The sequence below is a fragment of the Monodon monoceros genome, unplaced genomic scaffold (genome assembly GCF_005190385.1).
Source record: "Monodon monoceros isolate NGI ecotype Baffin Bay Population unplaced genomic scaffold, NGI_Narwhal_1 Super_Scaffold_10, whole genome shotgun sequence".
In the NCBI taxonomy this organism is placed as follows: Eukaryota; Metazoa; Chordata; class Mammalia; order Artiodactyla; family Monodontidae; genus Monodon; species Monodon monoceros.
In genome coordinates, this window is record NW_021703766.1 from 30,482,317 (window position 1) to 30,504,263 (window position 21,947).

Sequence of the window (21,947 nt, forward strand, 5' to 3'; positions counted from 1 at the left end):
TACATTTCCTTTATGTGCAAGACCCTCTACCAGGTACACTGGAAAGATCGAAGGATGAATCAGGCACCAATGCACTGTCTTCAAAGAAGTTAATGATTGTTGAAAGTGTATTAAGACTTTTTTTCCAATGACAAGATTTAGTTTTCAAAACCAACACTAAGATTAAGAATGTTAAAAAACAGACCTGTATACACCTGTAACCATCACAACCTTGTAAATCAATTACAGTTGAATTAAAAAAAAAAGAAAAGAAAGAAAAAGACCTGGAAATAATAGAAAGTAATAAGAACTCACTGTGACTCAATGGTTTAACTACTCAAGGAGGGTATTTTAAGTGGTTTCAAAACTATGAGCAAATAAAACTAACCTTTCTTCTACCTAGAGAAGGCAATCAAAACTATTAAATGATGATTAAAGGCTGACCCATACTCTGGAAGAAAGATCAAGCAAAGATAAAGATGGATTTGGGGGAAAAAACACAGAGTAGAATTTGTCAGGCGAAGTTTCAATTTTTTAAGTTCCTTGGTCATTGGTCCACCACCAAAAATGTCCTACATTTAGTTTCCTAAATTACCATCAGATAAACTGGTGAAATAATCCAGCATGGCCCATGAGGAAGGTAGGGGCCAAAAGAACCTTCTCAGAACTTCACTAAAGTGCCAAACTGCAAAAATAAAATAAATTGAGGTTAAAAAAAAAAAAAAAACCCAGGGCTTCCCTGGTGGCGCAGTGGTTGAGGGTCCGCCTGCCGATGCAGGGTACACGGGTTCGTGCCCTGGTCCGGGAGGATCTCGCATGCCGCGGAGCAGCTGGGCCCGTGAGCCATGGCCGTTGAGCCTGCGCGAACCGAGCCTGTGCTCCGCAACGGGAGGGGCCACAGCGGTGAGAGGCCCGCGTACCGCAAAGAAAAAAAAAAAAAAACAACCCAGTGGGTACATACATAAATAACAAACTTCCTTTTATTAAGTTATTATATTTATAACTCATTATACCTTATAACTTAAGGTTTACCTTGTTAAATGATATTAAGACAATTATCACCAAAAATGGAAGACTTTTTAAAGGATTTTTATTTGAAACAGCAGGCTTATCTATTCTGGCTATATTCCTTCACTAATAAAAATATACATTTTTTTACCATTTTAATCACTTTATTATTAATTAAACAGATCAAGGGGTCATGTCATCAACATGACTTGTTGCCACTGATGATGTTGACCTTGATCACCTGGCTGAGGTAGTGACTGCCAGGTTTTCTCCACTGCAAAGTTAAAATGTACATTTCTCAAACAACATTATTATGCTCCCATTAAGTATATAACCCTCTCAGTAATAAATTTAAACTGTTTCTATTCTCAATAATTTAAAAAATGATGATCTCACCCAAGCCAGCATAAGAACCTTTGACACTAGCTTGGAATTCAACATCCACATCTTTTCATTCCAGAACTAAAGAACAGTTCTAATATTTCTGAACAACCTCTAAAGGAGTCCTGGGCCTCTTGTAAGGAAACATCCTTAAAGAGATCTTAGGAAGGAATTCCATGACCCCTAGACCACGTTAAATAGATCTTCCTGAGGAAGGAATTCCATGACCCCCATACCACAGTAGATCCTCCCTGCTACCATGTCCCATTCCCATGGTAAAACGCACCACTCTACTGCTGGTACTTGCTTAATTATCTATCTTCCACGGTAAGGCAGCCAGTCCCATGGGACCAAATCTGCCATATTTACCCATGTGTCCCCAGTGCTGAGTACCCTACTTGGCACTTTTAACCGGGTTCCTCAACTGAACCAAGGAACACAGAAAATAGTTTGACTATGTTCTCCATTATTCCAAGGGTGGTACATCACTAGTACCATTTGGGACGAATGGGTAAGAAGTTAGTGTGACCCCAGTAGAGAAAACCTGCCCGATTAGACACTCATATACTATAAGTTCACAGAATGAATGGCCTGAATATAGGCTAAATATCTACTGGGATTAGACAGGTGGTAATGATGATGACAATGAGATGACGGTGATAACAACACCACAGTGTTCTAGGTGCTTTACCTATATCTCAGTTCACCCTCATCAAAATCATAAATACCACCACAGTTTTACAGATGAGGAAACAGAGGTATAGAGAAGTTAAGTTGCTTAAAGCAAATGACGGAGCAGGATTCTATTCCGGGATCTGCCTCTAAAGCCTCACACTCTAAACCACTCCACTGTGACTAAATGGGCAATGCTGGAGTGTGGCAGAATGGAAAGTACATTCTCATCTAAAGGGGCAGCCACTGTTCAGCTCTAGTTAATGAAATGCATGCCTAGTGTTGCCAGATAGTCTAGTTTTTCAAGAAAGCCAGCCATCCAGACTTTTATGTGTAATCTCTCAACTTTTAAACATTGGAAAATAATTTGGCAACTTTCAAACACAGTTCATTTGCGCCAAATAAAACACCTTCAAAGGCAGGATGAATGTGTAAGTTGTAAATCTGTGATCTCTAGTGGGCCCTATGTTTCCTTAAAAATATACATGCCAAAAATGCATACTCTGAATCTAATCATAAGGAAATATCAGACAACTAAGAATACAGGGGAACTTCCCTGGCCATCCAGTGGTTAAAACTGCGCTTCCACTACAGGGGGCTCGGGTTCAATCCCTCGTCAGGGAACTAAGATCCCCGTATGCAGCACGGCAAGGCAAAAAAAAAAAAAAAAAGAATACTGGGACATTATACAAAACAAAATAGCCTGTACTCATCACAAAGGTCAGCGCCTTACTCATCACAAATGTCAATGTCATAAAAGGCTAAGAAAGGATGAGGAACCAATTTAAAGGAGATTAAAGGAGACCAGATTGAAGGAGATTAAAACAGACCAGAGACATGACAATTAAAGGTAACGTATGACCCTGGATTGAAACCTGGACCAGAAAAAAAAAGAAAGCTATAAAAGATATTATTAGGACAATTAGCAAAATTTAAATATGGATTTTGGATTAAATAAGAGTATTTTATCAATGTTAACTTTTTCTGAAATTGACAACTGGCTATGTTTATATATGAGAGCATCCTTGTTCTTAGGAAATACATGCTGAAGTATTTAGGGGTAAAGAGGATTGATGTCTCCAATTTACTCTGTAATAGTTCATAAAAAAATAATAATAGTTCATGTATTTATATGAAAGAGAGAGAGCTATAAAGCAAATGTAGCAAGATGTAAGCAAGTTCTGAATCTGGGTGATAGGTTTGTGAGGGCTCTTTGTTCTACTCTTACAGCTCTTCTATAAATTTTAAATCATTTCAAAATAATATCATCTAAAAAAAAATGGGGACAGCCTTATGTCAGCAAAGGGTTCTTTGGGCAACCCTCAATCAAAGCCATACCTACTCTGTCCCTGGCACAATGGCCAAACCTAATCATACTAGATTCTCACAGCAACTCACAGAAGCAGCTATTCTTGACTCCATTTTCTGGCTGGAGAAACTGAGGCACAGGGTGCCAACTCTCTGTCCAACAGCAAAAAAAATTTTAGAGGTCATGGTTCTAACTCAGCCTATCAAATACTAATCTGGACTATTCCACTACATGCCTTGTAAAAAAATTCATTTTAAAAATGCATGAAGGGCTTCCCTGGTGGCACAGTGGTTGAGAGTCCACCTGCTGATGCAGGGGACACAGGTTCGTGCCCCGGTCCAGGAATATCCCACATGCTGCGGAGCGGCTAGGCCCGTGAGCCATGGCCGCTGAGCCTGCGCGTCCGGAGCCTGTGCTCCGCAACGGGAGAGGCCACAACAGTGAGAGGCCCGCGTACCGCAAAAAAAAAAAAAAAAAAAATGCATGAATATACTTTGGTACCCTCTTATGTTTTAACACAAATTAAATAAATGTTATCATAAAAAGCTAACTATTTAATCCAACCTTTTTATTCACCCTCCAGACTTGGAAACTGTATAAAAGTCTATGACATAAGCAGTCACAAGAAGAAAATATATTCTAACTTATTTCAAAGAGAAAAGGAAAACCAAAAGCAATTACCCATTATAGGGGTAAGAAGTTTAATTTAAAAAGCAAACAGGAGGCACTTCACTGGTGGCACAGTGGTTAAGAACCCGCCTGCCAATGCAGGGGACACAGGTTTGATCCCTGGTCCGGGAAGATCCCACATGCCGTGGAGCAACTAAGCCTGTGCACCACAACTACTGAGCCCACATGCTGCAACTACTGAAGTCCGCACATCTAGAGCCCATGCTCCGCAACAAGAGAAGCCACCGCAATGAGAAGCCTGCACACCACAACAAAGAGTAGTCCCTGCTCGCCTGCTCACCACAACTAGAGAAAGCCCGCGCGCGACAATGAAGACCCAACGCAACCAAAAAGAAAAAAGCAAACAAGTAATCTTTGTGACCTTAGGATAGGTAAAGACTTCATCGATATGACACAAAAAGCATGAATCATAAAAAGAAATATCGATAAATTGGACCTTTATCAAAATTAAACACTCCTGCTCGTAAAGACTATTAAGTAAACTAAATGAATGAGAGACAATATTCACCATACATATTGCTGACAAAGGACCTATATCCAGAAAATATAAAGAACTCATGACACTTAATATTAACACAAATAACCCAACCCCAAAAAAAAAAAAAGAGCAAAAGATCTGAACAGACACCTCACTAAAGAAGACATATACCTGATAAACCAACACACAAGAAGCAGCTCTGCATCATTAGACATCAGAGAAATGAAAAGCAAAACCGCTATGAGATACCACTTCACACCCACTTTCAAAGAGATAGTGATAACAAGTGATGAGGATGTTAAGAAAGTGGAACCCTCAAACATGAATATCAAATGGTGCGTCCACATTGTAAAACAATGTCTTAGTCCATTCAGGCTGCTGTAACAAAATACCATAGACTAGGTAGCTTATAAACAGCTGAAATTTCCTGCTCACATCTGCAGGCTGGAAGTCCAAGATCTGGGTGCCAGCATGGCTGGATTCTGGTGAAGACCCTCTTCTGGTCGTAGACTCCCAACTTAATGTTGTACCCTCACATGGCAGAAGGGGCAAGGGACGTCTCTCAGGCCTCTTTTATAAGGACACTAATTCCATTCCTAACCACCTAATCACCTCCAAAAGGCCCTACCTCCTAATACCATCACCTGGGGGGTCAGAATTTCAACAAGAAAATTTGTGGGGGACACAAGCATTCAGACCGTAACAAACAGTACAGCAGTTTTTTTAAAATGTTAAGCACAGATTTACCACATGACCCAGCAATTCCACTCCTAGATATCTACCTAAGAGAAATGAAAACATTTGTACATATAAAAAGTAGAACACAAACGTTCATAGCAGCATTATTCATAACAGTCAAATAGTGGAAACAACCCAACTATCCATTAACTGGCGAATGGATTAAACAAAATGTGGTACATTCATACACTGGAATAGTACTTTTTTTTTTTTTTTTTTTTTTTTTTTGCAGTAGGCGGGCCTCTTACTGTTGTGGCCTCTCCCGTTGCAGAGCACAGGCTCCGGATGCGCAGGCTCAGCGGCCATGGCTCACGGGCCCAGCCGCTCCGCGGCATGTGGGATCTTCCCAGACCAGGGCACGAACACACGTCGGCAGGCAGACTCTCAACCACTGCGCCACCAGGGAAGCCCGGAATAGTACATTTTTCAGTAATAAAAAGGAACAAAGTACTGATACTACCACATGGAAAAAAGCTTTTCAAAGAGATACTCACCCTCATTAGTCATCACTGAAATGCAAATTAAAACCACAATGAGATACCACCACACTCCCACTAGAAGCGCTAAAATTTAAAAGACAAAGACGGACAATACCAAGTACTGGTGAGGCTATGGAGCAACCAGAACTCTCACAGACAGCTGACAGAAATGTAAAACGGTATAGTGGGTTTGAATAGCATCCCCCAAAAAGATATGGCCAAGTCTTAACCACCGGTGCCTGTCAATGTGATCTTATTAGGAAAAAGGGTCTTTGCAGATGTAATTAAGTTAAGGACCTTGAGGATAATGAAATTAAGATCATCTTGGATTTAGGGTAGGTCCTCAGTGCAATGACTGGTGTCCTTATAAGAGAAAAGAGACAGAGATTTAAGACACAGAAACTCAGAGAAGGTAGTCATGAAAGACTAGAGCAGAGATTGAAGTTATACAGCCCAAGCCAAGGAATGCCTAGAGTCACCAGAAGCTGGAAGAGACCAGGAAGGATTCTCCCCTAGAGCCTTCAGAGGCCCCATCGACACCTTGATTTCAGACATATCTCTAGAACAGTGAGAGAAAACATTCTTGTTGTCTTAAGACACCAAGTTTGTGGGAACCTGTGCCAGCTGCCCTGGGAAACTAATACAAATGGGAGAATCACTTTGAAAAATTGTTTAGCGGTTTCTTATATGGTTAAACATAGAACTACCATAGCACGCACCAAGTGGACTCCTGGGTATTCATCCAAAAGAAATGAAAATGCAGACTTATACATGAATGGTCATAGCCGCTTTCTTCATAATAGCCCCAAACCAGAAACAATCCAAATGTTCGGCAACTCGTGAATGAATAAACAAATGTGCCAGAGCCACACAGTAGACAATTAATCAGCAAAATAAAGGAATGAGACACTGATACACGCAACAACATGAATCAATCTCAAAAATCATTATGCTGATTGAAAGCAGACAGACCCAAGAATACATACAGTATACTTCCACCTATATGAAGTTCTAGAAAATACAAACTTCATCTACAGTGAGAGAAAACCTATCAGTGGTTGCTTGGGAGCCAAGGTGAGGGAAGAGACTGACTGCAAACCAGCAAGAAGAAACTATTAGAAGGGATTAAAATGTTCTCTGTATCAACTGTGGTGGTGGTTCCACAGGTGTTTTTATCCATCAAAACTCATCAAATTGTACACTAAACGGATGCACATTACGGTACGTAAATAACGCCTCCTTTAGAAAAAGGGAAGATAATTCATGAGTAAATGAACATTTTATCGTTTTATATTTAAGATTTAAAACTTAATTTCCTATACTTTGCTCCAACCAGTAATATTTCATAAATAAATTTTAAATAAAGATCAAATAAATTTTTTAAGTAAACAGGCAGACAACTTGCTGTATCATTTCAACATGTTTTACAAGCAGAAAATGGAAAAAAAAGCTTTGGAGTCAGAAAACCTCATTTCACAGAGCAACCAAGTGGCCTTGGGCAAGTTATAACTTCTACAAGCCTCCATTTCAACATCCATCAAGTGTGAATGACATTAACAACTACCTCACAGGCAACAGTTAGGGTTTCAATAGAATGAAAGCTCCCTTGTGCAGGGATTCTATCTTAGCCAAAATCAGAATCCCTGTGTCTGGCAAATAATAGGTGCTAAATAAGTCTTTACAGAAGAAATGAATAACTTTCATTGTAAACCCAAAAGGTAAGAAAGACATTACACACAATACCACTGTGTGACATCTGTTTCTTGGAATTGCTGTAGACTAATGCAGAAGGATCTTTCCCCTTTGTACCCATCTTTATATACTGCCTTTATCACATACAGAATCAAACATGGAAACTTCAGGTCTCTGGTGAAACTTGGCTATAGCTCGGGTCATAATAGAGCACATTTTATATTTTAACTCCATAGAGGCATTGCCCTAAGACAAAGTGAGTTCACTTGTAGGACTCTAAATTCTATGAGAGCACAAACAGTGTCTATTTCATTTACCAATGGTTCTCACATCCAATAATTGCCTGATACAGAGTGAGCAACAAATAGCACGTATAAAGGCCCTGTAACCAGATAAAGCACAGGACAGAGGGACTTCTAAGAAGGCCAAAGTGGCTGATGGGCAGAGAGCAGGGAGGGTGTCATGTCTACTGAGGCTGTGGATGACGCAAGTAGGGTCTACAACATGCAAAACAGTGTGAGCATGTGAAGTTTCCTCTTTATCCTAAGAGCAACAGAAAACCATGACAGATTCTTTTTTTTTTTTTGGTCGCACTGGGAGGCTTGCCGGATCTTAATTCCCAACCAGGGATTGAACCCAGGCCACCGCAGTGAAAGCGCCTACTCCTAACCACTGGACTGTCAGGGAATTCCATGAAATATTTTTAAACAGGTGGTTGGCAGAGGATGTAGGAAGGAAAGGGCCATGATTAGATTTGCTTTTTTTTTTTTTTTTTGCAGTACGCGGGCCTCTCACTGTTGTGGCCTCTCCCGTTGCAGAGTACAGGCTCCGGACGCGCAGGCTCAGCGGCCATGGCTCACAGGCCCAGCCGCTCCGCGGCATGTGGGATCTTCCCGGATTGGGGCACGAATCCATGTCCCCGGCATTGGCAGGCGGACTCTCAACCACTGCGTCACCAGGGAAGCCCTAGATTTGCATTTTGAAAAGCTCACACACCACAGTGTAGAGGAGATTCTTGTGTGGAAGGCGGGACAGAAGGGGAGCAAGGAGTGTTTGGGTGTACAGTGAATATAGACCAATAAGGAGACTATTGGAACGGTCCATTGAAGAGGTAATGGTAGCTTGGTCCAAGGTGGTGAAGATGGAAACAAGTGACCCAATTACCAATATATTTAGACAAATAAATAGGACTTGATTTGCGGAATGAGGGAAACACTCAATTCTTCTGAGCCTCAAGTCTTCATCTGTAAAACAGGACTCTTGATACTCCACCTGTATAATATCTAACTTGCAATCTGTTGCGATAAGAATATGAAATAATATAAATATTATGAAAACGCAGAGCCTGACACGTAATAAATGCTAAAAACAGAAAAATTCTATTACTATTATTATTGTAATCTCATGGAAGAGCAAATGCTACAGGGTGAACCCCAAAAGTAGAAAATGGGATTGTAGTTAAAGATCCATATCCACTGTGCCGAAGACACAACATAGACAACTGTTCCAAATACACACATCTGACCGCACAGATTATTTCACCTAAACCGATGTCAGTCCTCAGAAACCATTACCGAAAAAGAAAGCACAACTGATATGATCACAGGCACCTGAGAGTCCGGTAAACTCAGGCACATGGGTAGCTACAAATTTAACCAAGGAATGAGGTGCAGAAGCAGGTCAAGGAAATGGTGTCTTGATTCTCATGTGAGCTGGTCAAACAGGACCAGGCCTGCATCCCGAGCAGCACGAATTTAGAGCCCCCGAAGTCTCTGGCTCCCTTGCTGACAAGGCCTTGTCATCCCTTGGCTTAAGACCATGGATCCGCTTACCTTTCAACCAGGCCCTTCCGGTTCCCAGCCCCCAGCTACAAGTGCCCGAAAGATCCCAGACTCCGGAGAGCCCGACATACCTTAGCTTCGCGCTCTCGTTCCTCGGCTGTCGGGGTCCGCTTCATGCTGCCGATACAGCAGCCTTCGCCACTGCTAGTCGCGTAGCTTCCTCGCCCTACACCCCGCCTCCTCCATGTAGTTCTCTCTGCGTCCTGCTCCCGCCTGCCGCCATTCTCCCTCGGAGCCGCGGGAACTACCACTCCCAGGATGCACTGCGGAGACGCCGGAATGCGCCTCGGGGTTGGGAGCAAGACAATTTCCCAGGTCCGACAGCTGGCGTGCTAGGGCCCGAAGAGAACTACATTTCCCAGGAGGCAACGGGGCCGGCCATGTTTTTCCCGTGCTCCTCTAGGCCGGCCGCACCACACGCCGTCGGCGCTATAGCAACGGTAGCTAGCGGCGGGGCGAGAGTGGCGGTGAGTACTCCCGGGGAATAGATGGGGCGCAGGTTGCCGCCGCTCTACCTGCAGCACGGGCCGGGGTCCTGGGGTGTGCTCTACGTCCTGGAGAAGCCTTGGAGTTCTACTCGCGTGAAGAGAAGCCAGGCTCGAGACACCTCCACCTCCACAGGCCCGAATCGCAGCCCGCCCATTGTCCCCACCCCCAGCACCGGTTTGAAATTTTCTGTCCCAGCCCTAAACCCTAGCTGATCAGCGTTGAGGCTAATTGCCGTGCTTCTCCAGGTCCTTCTTCAAGTAGAAGGTCACACAAACAGTTCGCTTATTTGCCCTGGATTAGGAATTGGTTGGGAGACCCTAAGCCTCTTGAGTGACCTATTGTTTGCTTAATTTTTAGTTATTTGTTTATCGTGATGACCCCATAGCCTCTTAACTCCATGAAGGTGGAGACTTTGTTTACTATTTTAGTCTCAGTGCCAGGTATTCATTTATTCATTCCATAAACATTAATGTTGGCACCCACCCTGTGCCAGGCACTGTTCCCAACCAGCTTTGAACAGGACTGATACCGGTCTCAAGATGCTTACACTCTATTAGTGAAGAGGAAGTAGTAATGAACCAGTAAATTAGATAATTGCAGATCGAGATGATTGCTGTAAAAGAAATAAACAGCGCTGAAATTGGAAGAGTATTCTAACATAGGATGCTCAGGGAAGGCCTCTCTGAAAAAGTGATGTTTCAGCTGAGTTCCAAAGAATGAGAAGCCAGCTAGTGCAAAGGCCTCGAGCAAGACAAGGGTACCATGGATTTGAAGAACGTAGAGAACAGTGTGAGTGGCACGCAGTGAGCCAGGAGAGATCGCATGACACGGTGTTGGTGAGACATCGCAGCACTGTGCAAGGTCTCTCAACCTCAACGCTATTAACATTTGGGGCCAGATAATTCTTTTTTTGTGGTTCCTGTGCGTTATAGGATAGTTAGCATCATCTCTGGCCTCTAGATGCCAGTAACACTGGTCCCCTGCTTCCCAGCTGTGACAGTCAAAAGTAGGATCAAACAACTACTTCTTAGATGTGTGACCTTGGGCAAGTTACCCAAGTTGTGTATCAGTTTCTTCATTTGTAAAGTAGGAAACATTTTGAGTAACAACCTCACAAGGATGTTGTGAGATAGTTAATTAATTCACATAAGCAGAGCACCTGGCACGTTTTGGTAAGCATTCAATAAATGTTAACACCATCATCATCATCACTGTTACTATAAAAGCCACCATAGATCTATCATGGAGAAGTTATCATTTTCACAAGTGTCCTGTGTTTAAACTTCTTGCTAATTTGGTTCCTAAATTGACCTCTCCTGTGGCAGTGTTTCCAAGAGAAGTAGATGATCTCCCAGGCATATGTCTATTAGTTGTTTATGTCACAGTAAAAATGCACTGGTCCGAAATCTTTGATGAGTTATAATAAAAGTTATTAACCTTCTCTCTAAAAGATGATGCATGTATACATATGCATACAAGATTTTGGAAACCATCTCTGGCTCCACAGACCCTGAAGCTCCAAGGACTCCATTCATTCATTCATTCATTCAACAACTATTTAGTGAATGCCAGCTATGCACCCAGCTCTGTGCCAGGCTCTGAGAATACAGAGGTAAACGAGACAAATCAGCTTGCTACTCTCTCAGACTTTACATTCTAGGACCAATGTGCTAGAGATTGGGAACCTCTGCCTTAGGACATCTTCATTGGTTTTTTGCATTACTAAACATTGCATGGACCACTCACATCCGCATTTAAAACTAAGTTACTGTGATGCATCTCTGTAAAGAATAGAAACTGTAAAAATGCCAGAATTAGCTGGACAGCATGTATGTGGAGGTAGGAAGCCCTGGGACTTACTAGGAGGTAGGGACCTAGGCCTCATGGCAACAAAGGACACTACAAAAACAAACCCAGCTGCTGAATTTATGAAACCTCTTTCACAAAACTTGGAACTACCCACTCCTTTATGCATCAAGCTGAAGATTAATATTCAAGTGATATGAACATCCCAGGCAAATGTGCTGTATGCCTTTAATTTACCATCTCACTTACCTTTAAAATAACTCTGTGAGATAGGAATTGTTTTTTTCTTTTTTTTAATTAAGGAACTGAAACTCAGCAAGATTAGGTGACTTGACCGGCCAGTAAGTAAGAGAAACAACCATTTGAATTAAGTTCCTGACTTGAGTTTTTTCCAAATACCTTCTTTCTTTGGGGAGCAGAGAAGGGGGTAGAGGATGGAGAGGAGGTATTTCTTAAATTTGGGGGAGTTTGTTTTTGTTTCAGATAGAGGAAAAAGAAGAAGAGAAAAGGAAGAATGATAATCTTACCTCATTTCCTAAGCAAACGATAGGAAATATACTGTTGAAAGGACCACTGGCTCCATGATTGAATGTAGTATTACTTTTTTTTTTTTTTTTTTTTTTTTGTGGTACGTGGGCCTCTCACTGTTGTGGTCTCTCCCATTGCGGAGCACAGGCTCCGGATGCGCAGGCACAGCGGCCATGGCTCACGGGCCCAGGCACTCCGCGGCATGTGGGATCTTCCCGGACTGGGGCACGAACCCGTGTCCCCTGCATCGGCAGGCAGACTGTCAACCACTGCGCCACCAGGGAAGCCCGAATGTAGTATTACTTTTAAAATAGAAGCTTTCCTCTTCTTCAAGCAGCACATGTGGGCAATAAGATGTCCATTAAAGTTCTAGTGCCTTATTCATTTTATTTGGTTCATTCCATTGCATAGTTAATGTTACAACTTGGAAAGATTTTATTTGAATTTTCTTTTCTCCACAGATACAAAATGTCTGGTCCAACTGATGAGACTGCAGGAGACCTGCCTGTGAAAGATACAGGTCTAAATCTCTTTGGAATGGGAGGGTTACAAGGTACAGCCAGCTGTTATTTATTACCATTATGAACTTTGATCAGTAATTTTTTTAATTTAAAGTATTTCTGATATTCGTACAAACAAAGCCATTTAAGTAACTATATAGTCTTGACTGGACTAAACAAGAAGATGGAGAATTTAGAACAACATATGGTATTTTACTGCATGCATCAATTATCAACAGCTCATAGAAAATGTAAAATCCCCCTCTGTTCTGATAAAGAATTGTTATAAATCATCTTAAAATTCCACACATCAGTAGAAACGACACAGAGAGTACCAAGCCTCCAAACCAAATTGCCTGGTTTAAATCACATTCGCCATTAAAATGTTTCTTTCAGCTTAAATTTTATATGAGAGGAAATGCCATATTTAAACATTTTTGCCTTTCAAGTAGAATATCTCAAAATGGTTTGTTAGCCAAGTGATATTGACTTTGTTTTATCAAATTAATACACGTTAGTGGTTTTCTTTGTCCTTTTATCACTTAGTGGTTGCTATAGAGCTAAAAAGCACTTTCAAACTGAGAAAGAAAAGGACTGCTTTAAGGAACAATATAGAGTGTAGAGCTGTGTTTTTGTTTGTGTGTACGGTGTGTCAGCCATTCTGTCATTCCATAACATTTGTCATTGAGAAGGCTGTGATGTAAAATATATTCCACTAAGGTTTCTTCATACACTTGTTAATCAAAACACTGCAAGTGGCCACCTTGAACTACCACAGAAAGGTGGTCAAAATATGGTTCATTGAAAAAGATAAATTTGACTATACAGCTTTTATTGTTAAAAGTAAAAAGAATGGGAGATGTGGGGATATATGTATTACGTATAGCTAATTCACTTTGTTATACAACAGAAACTAACACAACATTGTAAAGCAACTGTACTCCAATAAAGATGTTTAAAAAAAGTAAAAGATAAAAAACAAGAAAATTTTTAAAAAGTAAAAAGAATGTATAAGCTTTTTTTTTTTTTTGCTGCATGCGGACCTCTCACTGTTGTGGCCTCTCCCATTGCGGAGCACAGGCTCTGGACGCGCAGGCTCAGAGGCTATGGCTCACGGGCCCAGCCGCTCTGCGGCATGTGGGATATTCCTGGACTGGGGCACGAACCCGCGTCCCCTGCGTCGGCAGGCGGACTCTCAACCACTGCACCACCAAGGAAGCCCTATAAGCTTTGCTTTAGGTCTTTGATGGAGTATCAGGGATTAAAAATACAAATAATTTTAAGTGTACAAGGCTATTTTTTAGTATTTGATACCCTAAGTTCAAGTCTTGCCCTAAGTAACCGCCTCATAGGGCTTTTTAATCTTTGTCCATTTGTTCCTTGTTTCTTTTGGAGGACTGTTGAAAATTGACCAGCTTCACTGGAAAATAGCAAATTTAAGCATATGTAAAAAAATACATACACACCTGCTAAAAGGTGTAAAAGTTCTTTAAAAATATATGATAGCTTATAAATGATTTGTGAAGGTTTTTGTTTGCTTGGTCTTACAGATTTTATTGTTTATTTTCTATAAGCCATAGCTCAGAAAAATATCTTAATCATATTGTTATTGTTATAACTCTTACCTTTGAAAAAAATACTTACAGATACCGACTTTTTATTTAGTTTTTTCAACATTCAGCATATAAATTGAAAAGTCTTTATTGAATCAGAGTTGCATCTTTCATTCTTATTTGATGTAAGTTCCGTCTTACATTGTTATTTGAGTACATTTTTTGAGTGGAAACGATTGTTGCTCAAATCCTTAATATTGCATATAAAGTATTAACAGCAAAGATTTTTGTTCTTACCTCCTATCAGTGGTGTGAACAATGCTATAACATTTTCTAAAGCAGTCTTAATTGTAGGTCACAAAAAAACCTGAGATGAGTGCATCAGAGATTATGTTAATATCGACAGTTACTGTGTTTAGAGGGTATTTTAAGTAATCCTCCTATTAATTACCTTGGCATTTTTGCAGAAACTTCAACAACACGGACAATGAAGTCTCGCCAGGCAGTGTCACGTATCAGTCGTGAGGAACTGGAAGACAGATTTTTGCGTTTGCATGATGAGAACATTTTACTTAAACAGCATGCCCGCAAGCAAGAGGATAAAATTAAAAGGTTATGATAAAAAGCTTTTAGCTTTTTTTCCTGACTCTGTAAAGTTTGGAGGATATGCTTTTCTGTAAACTTAATTGAAAACCCCACCTTGAATCCTTTTTGGAGCAAGGAAGGTTATAAATCAGTACAGTTTTTAAAAATGGAAAATCTTACAAACTAGGATAATAAACCAAGAAGATTATGAGTGTTTATTATGTCTGAAGTTGCCATTTGAAAGAAAGAGCTAATAGCTATGAGTGCCATAAGTGTATCGTATCTCTAAATAACTTTTGCTTTAATATTTATAGTTTAATAAGCAAATGGCCAAAACATCTGTTTTCTAAACGTCTTGATTTTAAAATGAAAGTTTTAAAAAGTAATTAGCTACTCTAACTTGTTAGGATGCATGTTCCTTTAAGATTTGGGGTTTACTAATGAGAACATCACTATCTGGAACATATTTTACTTTGCTTGGATTAATCTAGAATCTGTATTTATTTCAAAGAATCTATTGTTTCTGAGGAAACAGGGTCACTTTTGTATGCAAAAAATTTCTGCAGGGATTATTTCTTAAGAGTAGATAGCTTTCATTCTTTCTTGTTCAGTAACAGTGACTGTCTTCCGAATGTGTGGCATTAAAAGTTCATTCTTATTTGTGAGCATGAACAGATCTGTATTCACATTCATGTTCTAGGTTCAATGGAAAGGTGAGACAACGATTGAACAAAGAAGATAGGGGGTTTTTCTTCCGCTTGGAACTTAGCCTCTAAAGGAGTGATTCTAGTCAGTTTCTATTCTGTGGACTTTGTTTTAATGACCCACTGACCTGCTTTGTGCAGAGCTTTTACTTTGAGTTGGTTTTTGAGTCGTGATGATGGCTTTTTTCAAGACTCACTTGCCTGTTTCTTTTTCTGACCACTAACACAGCCGTCACCCTGTCTGAATGAGGCATTTAGTCTGTGACCACTGAACAGTTTTTTTCCTTTGTAAACCTAATTGGTCAGTAAAAGAATTAAATTCACAGCCCTGACCTCATTAGTAATATGTCCTAGCCAGAAAATAGAAAACAACTTAATAATGAGCTATGTAGTTTAATGGAAAAAGGACTGGGCTAGGAGTCAAGTGATGTGCATGTGTTCTTTGTCTCTCTGCCACTCGCCTATGGTATGTTCAAGCCATTTAACCTCCAGGAATTTTATTTTACTCAGCCCTGAGGGTAGTGATCCAATGACCACTATGACCCAAAGCTCTGATTTCCTTCTCAGTTTCACACCACTGACATTACCTAGATACATGGGTAAACTACCTTTAAATTTATCCTTAAGATATAATTAGAATCACTTACTTTAGTATGAATGTAGATTTGCCAAACCACCTTTCTAAAGAAGTACTCAAACTTTACCTGATCACTTATTTCATTAATATAAAATAATCAAATGAAAATCATTGCTATTACTGGACAAAAAGATGCAATCTTACCGTTCTTGGCAAAGTTTACTTGCATATCTTTGAAGGAATTTTAAGCCTCTCTATGGATGTGCTCTTCTTGCCTTAAAAATTGGAGTGGTTTGTTTTTCTCTAGATGATGACTGCTTTTTCATATTAAATCTTATTTTTTTGCTTCAAACTTTTTTTTTAACATCTTTATTGAAGTATAATTGCTTTACAATGGTGTGTTAGTTTCTGCTGTATAAAAAAGTGAATCAGCTATACATATACGTATATCCCCATATCTCCTCTCTCTTGCATCTCCCTCCCACCCTCCCTATCCCACCCCTCTAGGTGGTCACAAAGCACTGAGCTGATCTCCCTATGCTATGCAGCTGCTTCCCACTAGCTATCTATTTTACATTTGGTAGTGTATATATGTTCATGCCACTCTCACTTCATCCCACCATACCCTTCCCCCTCCCCATGTCCTCAAGTCCATTCTCTACTTCTGCGTCTTTATTCCTGTTCTGCCCCTAGGTACTTCAAAACCATTTATTTTTTTTAGATTCCATATATATGTGTTAGCAGATGGCATTTGTTTTTCCCTTTCTGTCTTACTTCACTCTGTATGACAGACTCTAGGTGCATCCACCGCACTACAAACAACTCAATTTCATTTCTTTTTATGGCTGAGTAATATTCCATTGTATATATGTGCCACATCTTCTTCATCCATTCATCTGTCGATGGACACTTAGGTTGCTTCCATGTCCTGGCTGTTGTAAGTAGAGCTGCAGTGAACATTCTGGTACATGACTCTTTTTGAATTATGGTTTTCTCAGGGTATATGCCCATAGTGGGATTGCTGGATCGTATGGTAGTTCTATTTTTAGTTTTTTAAGGAACCTCCATGCTGTTGTCCATAGTGGCTGTATCAATTTACATTCCCACCAACAGTGCAAGAGGGTTACTTTTTCTCCACACCCTCTCCAGCATTTATTGTTTGTAGATTTTTTGATGATGGCCATTCTGACAGGTGTGAGGTGATACCTCATTGTAGTTTTGATTTGCATTTCTCTAACGATTATTGATGTTGAGCATCCTTTCATATGTTTCTTGGCAATCTGTATATCTTCTTTGGAGAAATGTCTGTTTAGCTCTTCTGCCCATTTTTGGATTGGGCTGTTTGTTTTTTTGATATTGAGCTGCATAAGCTGCTTGTAAATTTTGGAGATTAATCCTTTGTCAGTTGCTTCATTTGCAAATATTTTCTCCCATTCTGAGGATTGTCTTTTCATCTTCTTTATGTTTTCCTTTGCTGTGCAAAAGTTTTTAAGTTTCATTAGGTCCCATTCATTTATTTTTGTTTTTATTTCCATTTCTCTAGGAGGTGGGTCAAAAAGGATCTTGCTGTGATTTATGTCATAGAGTGTCCTTCCTATGTTTTCCTCTGAGAGTTTTATAGTATCTGGCCTTACATTTAGGTCTTTAATCCATTTTGAGTTTATTTTTGTGTATGGTGTTAGGGAGTGTTCTAATTTCATTCTTTTACATGTAGCTGTCCAATTTTCCCAGCACCATTTATAGAAGAGGCTGTCTTTTCTCCATTGTATATTCTTGCCTCCTTTATCAAAAATAAGGTGACCATATGTGCGTGGGTTTATCTCTGGGCTTTCTATCCTGTTCCATTGATCTATCTTTCTGTTTTTGTGCCAGTACCATACTGTCTTGATTACTGTAGCTTTGTAGTATAGTCTGAAGTCCAGGAGCCTGATTCCTCCTCCATTTTTCTTTCTCAAGATTGCTTTGGCTGTTCAGGGTCTCTTGTGTTTCCATGCAAATTGTGAAGTTTTTTGTTCTAGTTCTGTGAAGAATGCCATTGGTAATTTGATAGGGATTGCATTGAATCTGTATATTGCTTTGGGTAGTAGAGTCATTTTCACAATGTTGATTCTTCCAATCCAAGGACATGGTATATCTCTCCATCTGTTTGTATCATCTTTAATTTCTTTCGTCAGTGTCTTAAAGTTTTCTGCATACAGGTCTTTTGTCTCCTTAGGTAGGTTTATTCCTAGGTATTTTATTCTTTTTGTTGCAACGGTAAATGGTAGTGTCTCCTCAATTTCTCTTTCAGATTTTTCATCATTAGTGTATAGGAATACAAGAGATTTCTGTGCGTTAATTTTGTATACTGCTACTTTACCAGATTCATTGATTAGCTCTAGTAGTTTTCTAGTGGCATCTTTAGGATTCTCTGTGTATAGTATCATGTCATCTGCAAATAGTGACAGTTTTACTTCTTCTTTTTCGATTTGGATTCCTTTTATTTCTTTTTCTTCTCTGATTGCTGTGGCTAAAACTTCCAAAACTTCTTGAATAATAGTGGTGAGAGTGGACAACCTTGTCTTGTTCCTGGTCTTAGAAGAAATGGTGTCAGTTTTTCACCATTGAGGGTGATGTTGGTTGTGGGTTTGTCATATATGGCCTTTATTATGTTGAGGTAAGTTCCCTCTATGCCTGCCTTCTGGAGGGTTTTTATCATAAATGGGTGTTGAGTTTTGTCAAAAGCTTTTTCTGCATCTATTGAGATGATCATATGGTTTTTCTCCTTCAATTTGTTAATATGGTGTATCACATTGATTGATTTGCATATATTAAAGACTCCTTGCATTCCTGGGATAAACCCCACTTGATCATGGTGTATGATCCTTTTAATGTGCTGTTGGATTCTCTTTGCTAGTATTTTGTTGAGGATTTTTGCATCTGTGTTCATCAGTGATATTGGCCTATAGTTTTCTTTCTTTGTGACATCTTTGTCTGGTTTTGGTATCAGGGTGGAGCTGGCCTTGTAGAATGAGTTTGGGAGTGTTCCTCCGTCTGCTATATTTTGGAAGAGTTGAGGATAGGTGTTAGCTCTTCTCTAAATGTTTGATAGAATTCGCCTATGAAGCCATCTCGTCCTGGGCTTTTGTTTGTTGGAAGATTTTTAATCACAGTCTCAATTTCAATGCTTGTGATTTGTCTGTTTATAGTCTCTGTTTCTTCCTGGTTCAGTCTCAGAAGGTTGTGCTTTTCTGAGAATTTGTCCATTTCTTCCAGGTTGTCCATTTTATTGGCATATAATTACTTGTAGTACTCTCTCATGATGCTTTGTATTTCTGCAGTGTCAGTTGTTACTTCTCCTTTTTCATTTCTAATTCTATTGATTTGAGTCTTCTCCCTTTTTTTCTTGATGAGTCTGGCTAATGGTTTATCAATTTTGTTTATCTTCTCAAAGAACCAGCTTTTAGTTTTATTGATCTTTGCTTAAATCTGTGTCTTTCTTTTGAATGTAATCTCTATCCGTGTGAAAGTCTTTGTGTAAAAGAAGATTCAGATATTTAGGTTGACATCTCATTTAAATGGCTCCCATCTTTCTATGGATAAGCCGTTTGGTGGGGCTCAGAGTCCTAAAGGGCTAGGTAGAGTGTGTGGCTCTGTTGGGCTACGATACCTGCCCAGATTCCTCAATGATATATCCTTCTCTGGATTAGGTGGAAAAGGAACTAATCCATTGATTACTTTACTAGGGTGTTTGTGGTACTCTTGGATCTTGGTTTTTATTATCCTATATCCTTTATAAAGCATGTTTAATAGATGTGCCTCAAGGGAAAAAGAAAACAATCTTAACTGATTATGTTATGCATAGCTTTCCCCTGATGCTGCGTGCTGTAGGCTGAGTAGCCAGAAGTGTAGATAGACATGTATTACTACTGCTTTTACTGAGGACTCTGCTTAGGGCAAAAAAAGGTTGTTCTGTGACATCCCAAAGCTATTAAGGGGTTTTTTTATTTCACTTTTGTTCTCCTAAGTAAAAGCTTCTGTCCATAACCATGCTAAAATAAAGCAAACCCCCGTTTAAAGAAAAATGAAGTGTGTTTTTATTTTCAATCTCCTGTCTGGGTCTTTATAAAAATAGATTCACTATAAACTAGAATCAGCTATTGAAGATGTGCGACCAATTTTGTAAAGTCTTGAGCTTGTGTCTCTCATCAAAGCCACCTTTTCTTTCTTGTACTGCCAAGATTTTTCCATTCACTGTCAAGCATGTTTTCCGTACGTGTATATTACATCACCCCCATGTGCCCTTTCTGTCTTTTGTTCTGTCTAACCAGTTTTTATCAAAACTTAAAAGAATCAAAGGTATAAACTCCTGAGATGTCAAAAGCACAATGTATGTCTAAATTTAAAAGTACCATTGAAATAATACTTTCTGTACCTAATTAAGTTCACCATTAAACAGGCATGTTTCTTGAGCACTAAGCAACATTTAATGGTGCATTTGGGTTTCTTTTGAATTTTTCATTGGGCTTTTAATATGTATGTATCTATGCATTTTAACATTTTTATATTTGTAATATGTCTTAATCCTAGAGAAACTGAAAACAATACATCACCTAAATGCTGCATAGTCTTAATACAATTTTGAAAAGTTTTAACTTACTGTGGCTTGCAGATATAACCCACCATATCCACAATCTGTAGCTACATTTAAGTGCATACAGCATTCCTACATAAGGTCATGCGTTAAAAATTGCATTTGAGGAACATATGGAGTAAATATGTGTCCTCTCTTTACTAACCTTAAATGATAAGCCTTAGGAAACTGTTATTTGTCAGTGCTATAAAGCAGATTGTTGCCCAGTGGTTTCAATTATCATCAAAGGATTCTTCACAGGCAGTAATAGTTACATCAAAACCTGAAATTTATTATTCAGGTTCTGCACTGAAGTCTTCACAGTGATTATGTTCCTTTCAACAGAATGCATTTTATGCTGACTTCTCACATTCCTTTTCATCTTTTTATTATTTCCCTAGAATGGCCACCAAGTTAATACGGCTAGTTAATGACAAGAAAAGATATGAATGGGTTGGTGGCGGCCCCAAGCGGCTGGGAAGAGATGTGGAAATGGAAGAAATGATTGAGCGGCTGCAAGAGAAAGTTCATGAGCTTGAAAGACAAAATGAAGTCCTCAAAAACAGACTAATTTCAACCAAACAGCAACTTCAGATCCAGGGTCACAGGCAAACTCCATACAGTTATGTGCAATCTCGTGTTAACACTGGGCGTAGAAAAGTGAATGAAAATGCAGGCTTACAGGAATGCCCCAGGAAAGGTAAAATAAAGCTTACATTAAATCCTAAATTTAAGTTAATAACTTGTTTTACACACACATGCGTACATACACACAGAGTTTTATTTCTGTACTATTCATGTTTTTGAGTGTCTTTAGAAAGAGAGAAATCATTTTTTGACTTTTTGATAAAATCACATTAACATGAAGATCATTTTATATAAGAATCACTAGATCATGCTCAAATTTGTCTAATAAAACATTTACATTTGTCTAGTAAAACTATTCCTCCTAACTAATAAAAGAAGCATGTATGAAACTACATCAATTACGGGTTTAGTGTAGTTTGAGTTGGTTTTTTATATTATGGATGGAAATCACATTGACTCAGGCAAATAGAGAAACCACTAATTTGCTCATATGGTCACACTGTTGTTCTGAAGGATCACACTTAGGTTCTTCATCCAAAGGCCTTCTATAAATTTTACAGAATTGTTTAAATCTTCCTCATTGTGTGGAGGCAGCTTGACAGTGGAGTGTGCACATAACTAGGGGTTTAAAAAGTTGGGTTCTTGCTCCTCTGCTTATTGTCTGGTGACCTTGGACAAGTCTTCTAATCATTCTGAAGTTGAGTTTTCTTTACACATAAAATAAAAGGATTTAAGCAA

General features: G+C 39.4%; 2 protein-coding genes across 4 annotated transcripts in view; one reads left to right on the plus strand and one right to left on the minus strand.

Moving 5' to 3' along the window:
* Positions 1-9,589, minus strand: part of FTO (FTO alpha-ketoglutarate dependent dioxygenase) — a 374,691-nt gene extending 365,102 nt beyond the window's left edge. The window contains exon 1 of the mRNA XM_029209912.1: positions 9,339-9,589. Within this exon, the coding sequence (XP_029065745.1) occupies positions 9,339-9,383 (45 nt within the window). The 5' untranslated portion in view covers positions 9,384-9,589. The remainder of the gene's footprint in view (positions 1-9,338) is intronic.
* A 132-nt stretch (positions 9,590-9,721) lies between these two features.
* RPGRIP1L (RPGRIP1 like) overlaps positions 9,722-21,947 on the plus strand; it is a 99,133-nt gene continuing 86,907 nt past the window's right edge. For all 3 annotated transcript variants that reach the window (XR_003792197.1, XM_029213539.1, XM_029213538.1), the window contains exons 1-4: positions 9,722-9,734; positions 12,552-12,643; positions 14,611-14,755; positions 21,023-21,321. Coding sequence is in view for 2 of the 3 variants with exons in the window: in XM_029213539.1 (XP_029069372.1) it covers positions 12,559-12,643; positions 14,611-14,755; positions 21,023-21,321 (529 nt within the window). In the remaining variant the exon portion in view is untranslated. The remainder of the gene's footprint in view (positions 9,735-12,551; positions 12,644-14,610; positions 14,756-21,022; positions 21,322-21,947) is intronic.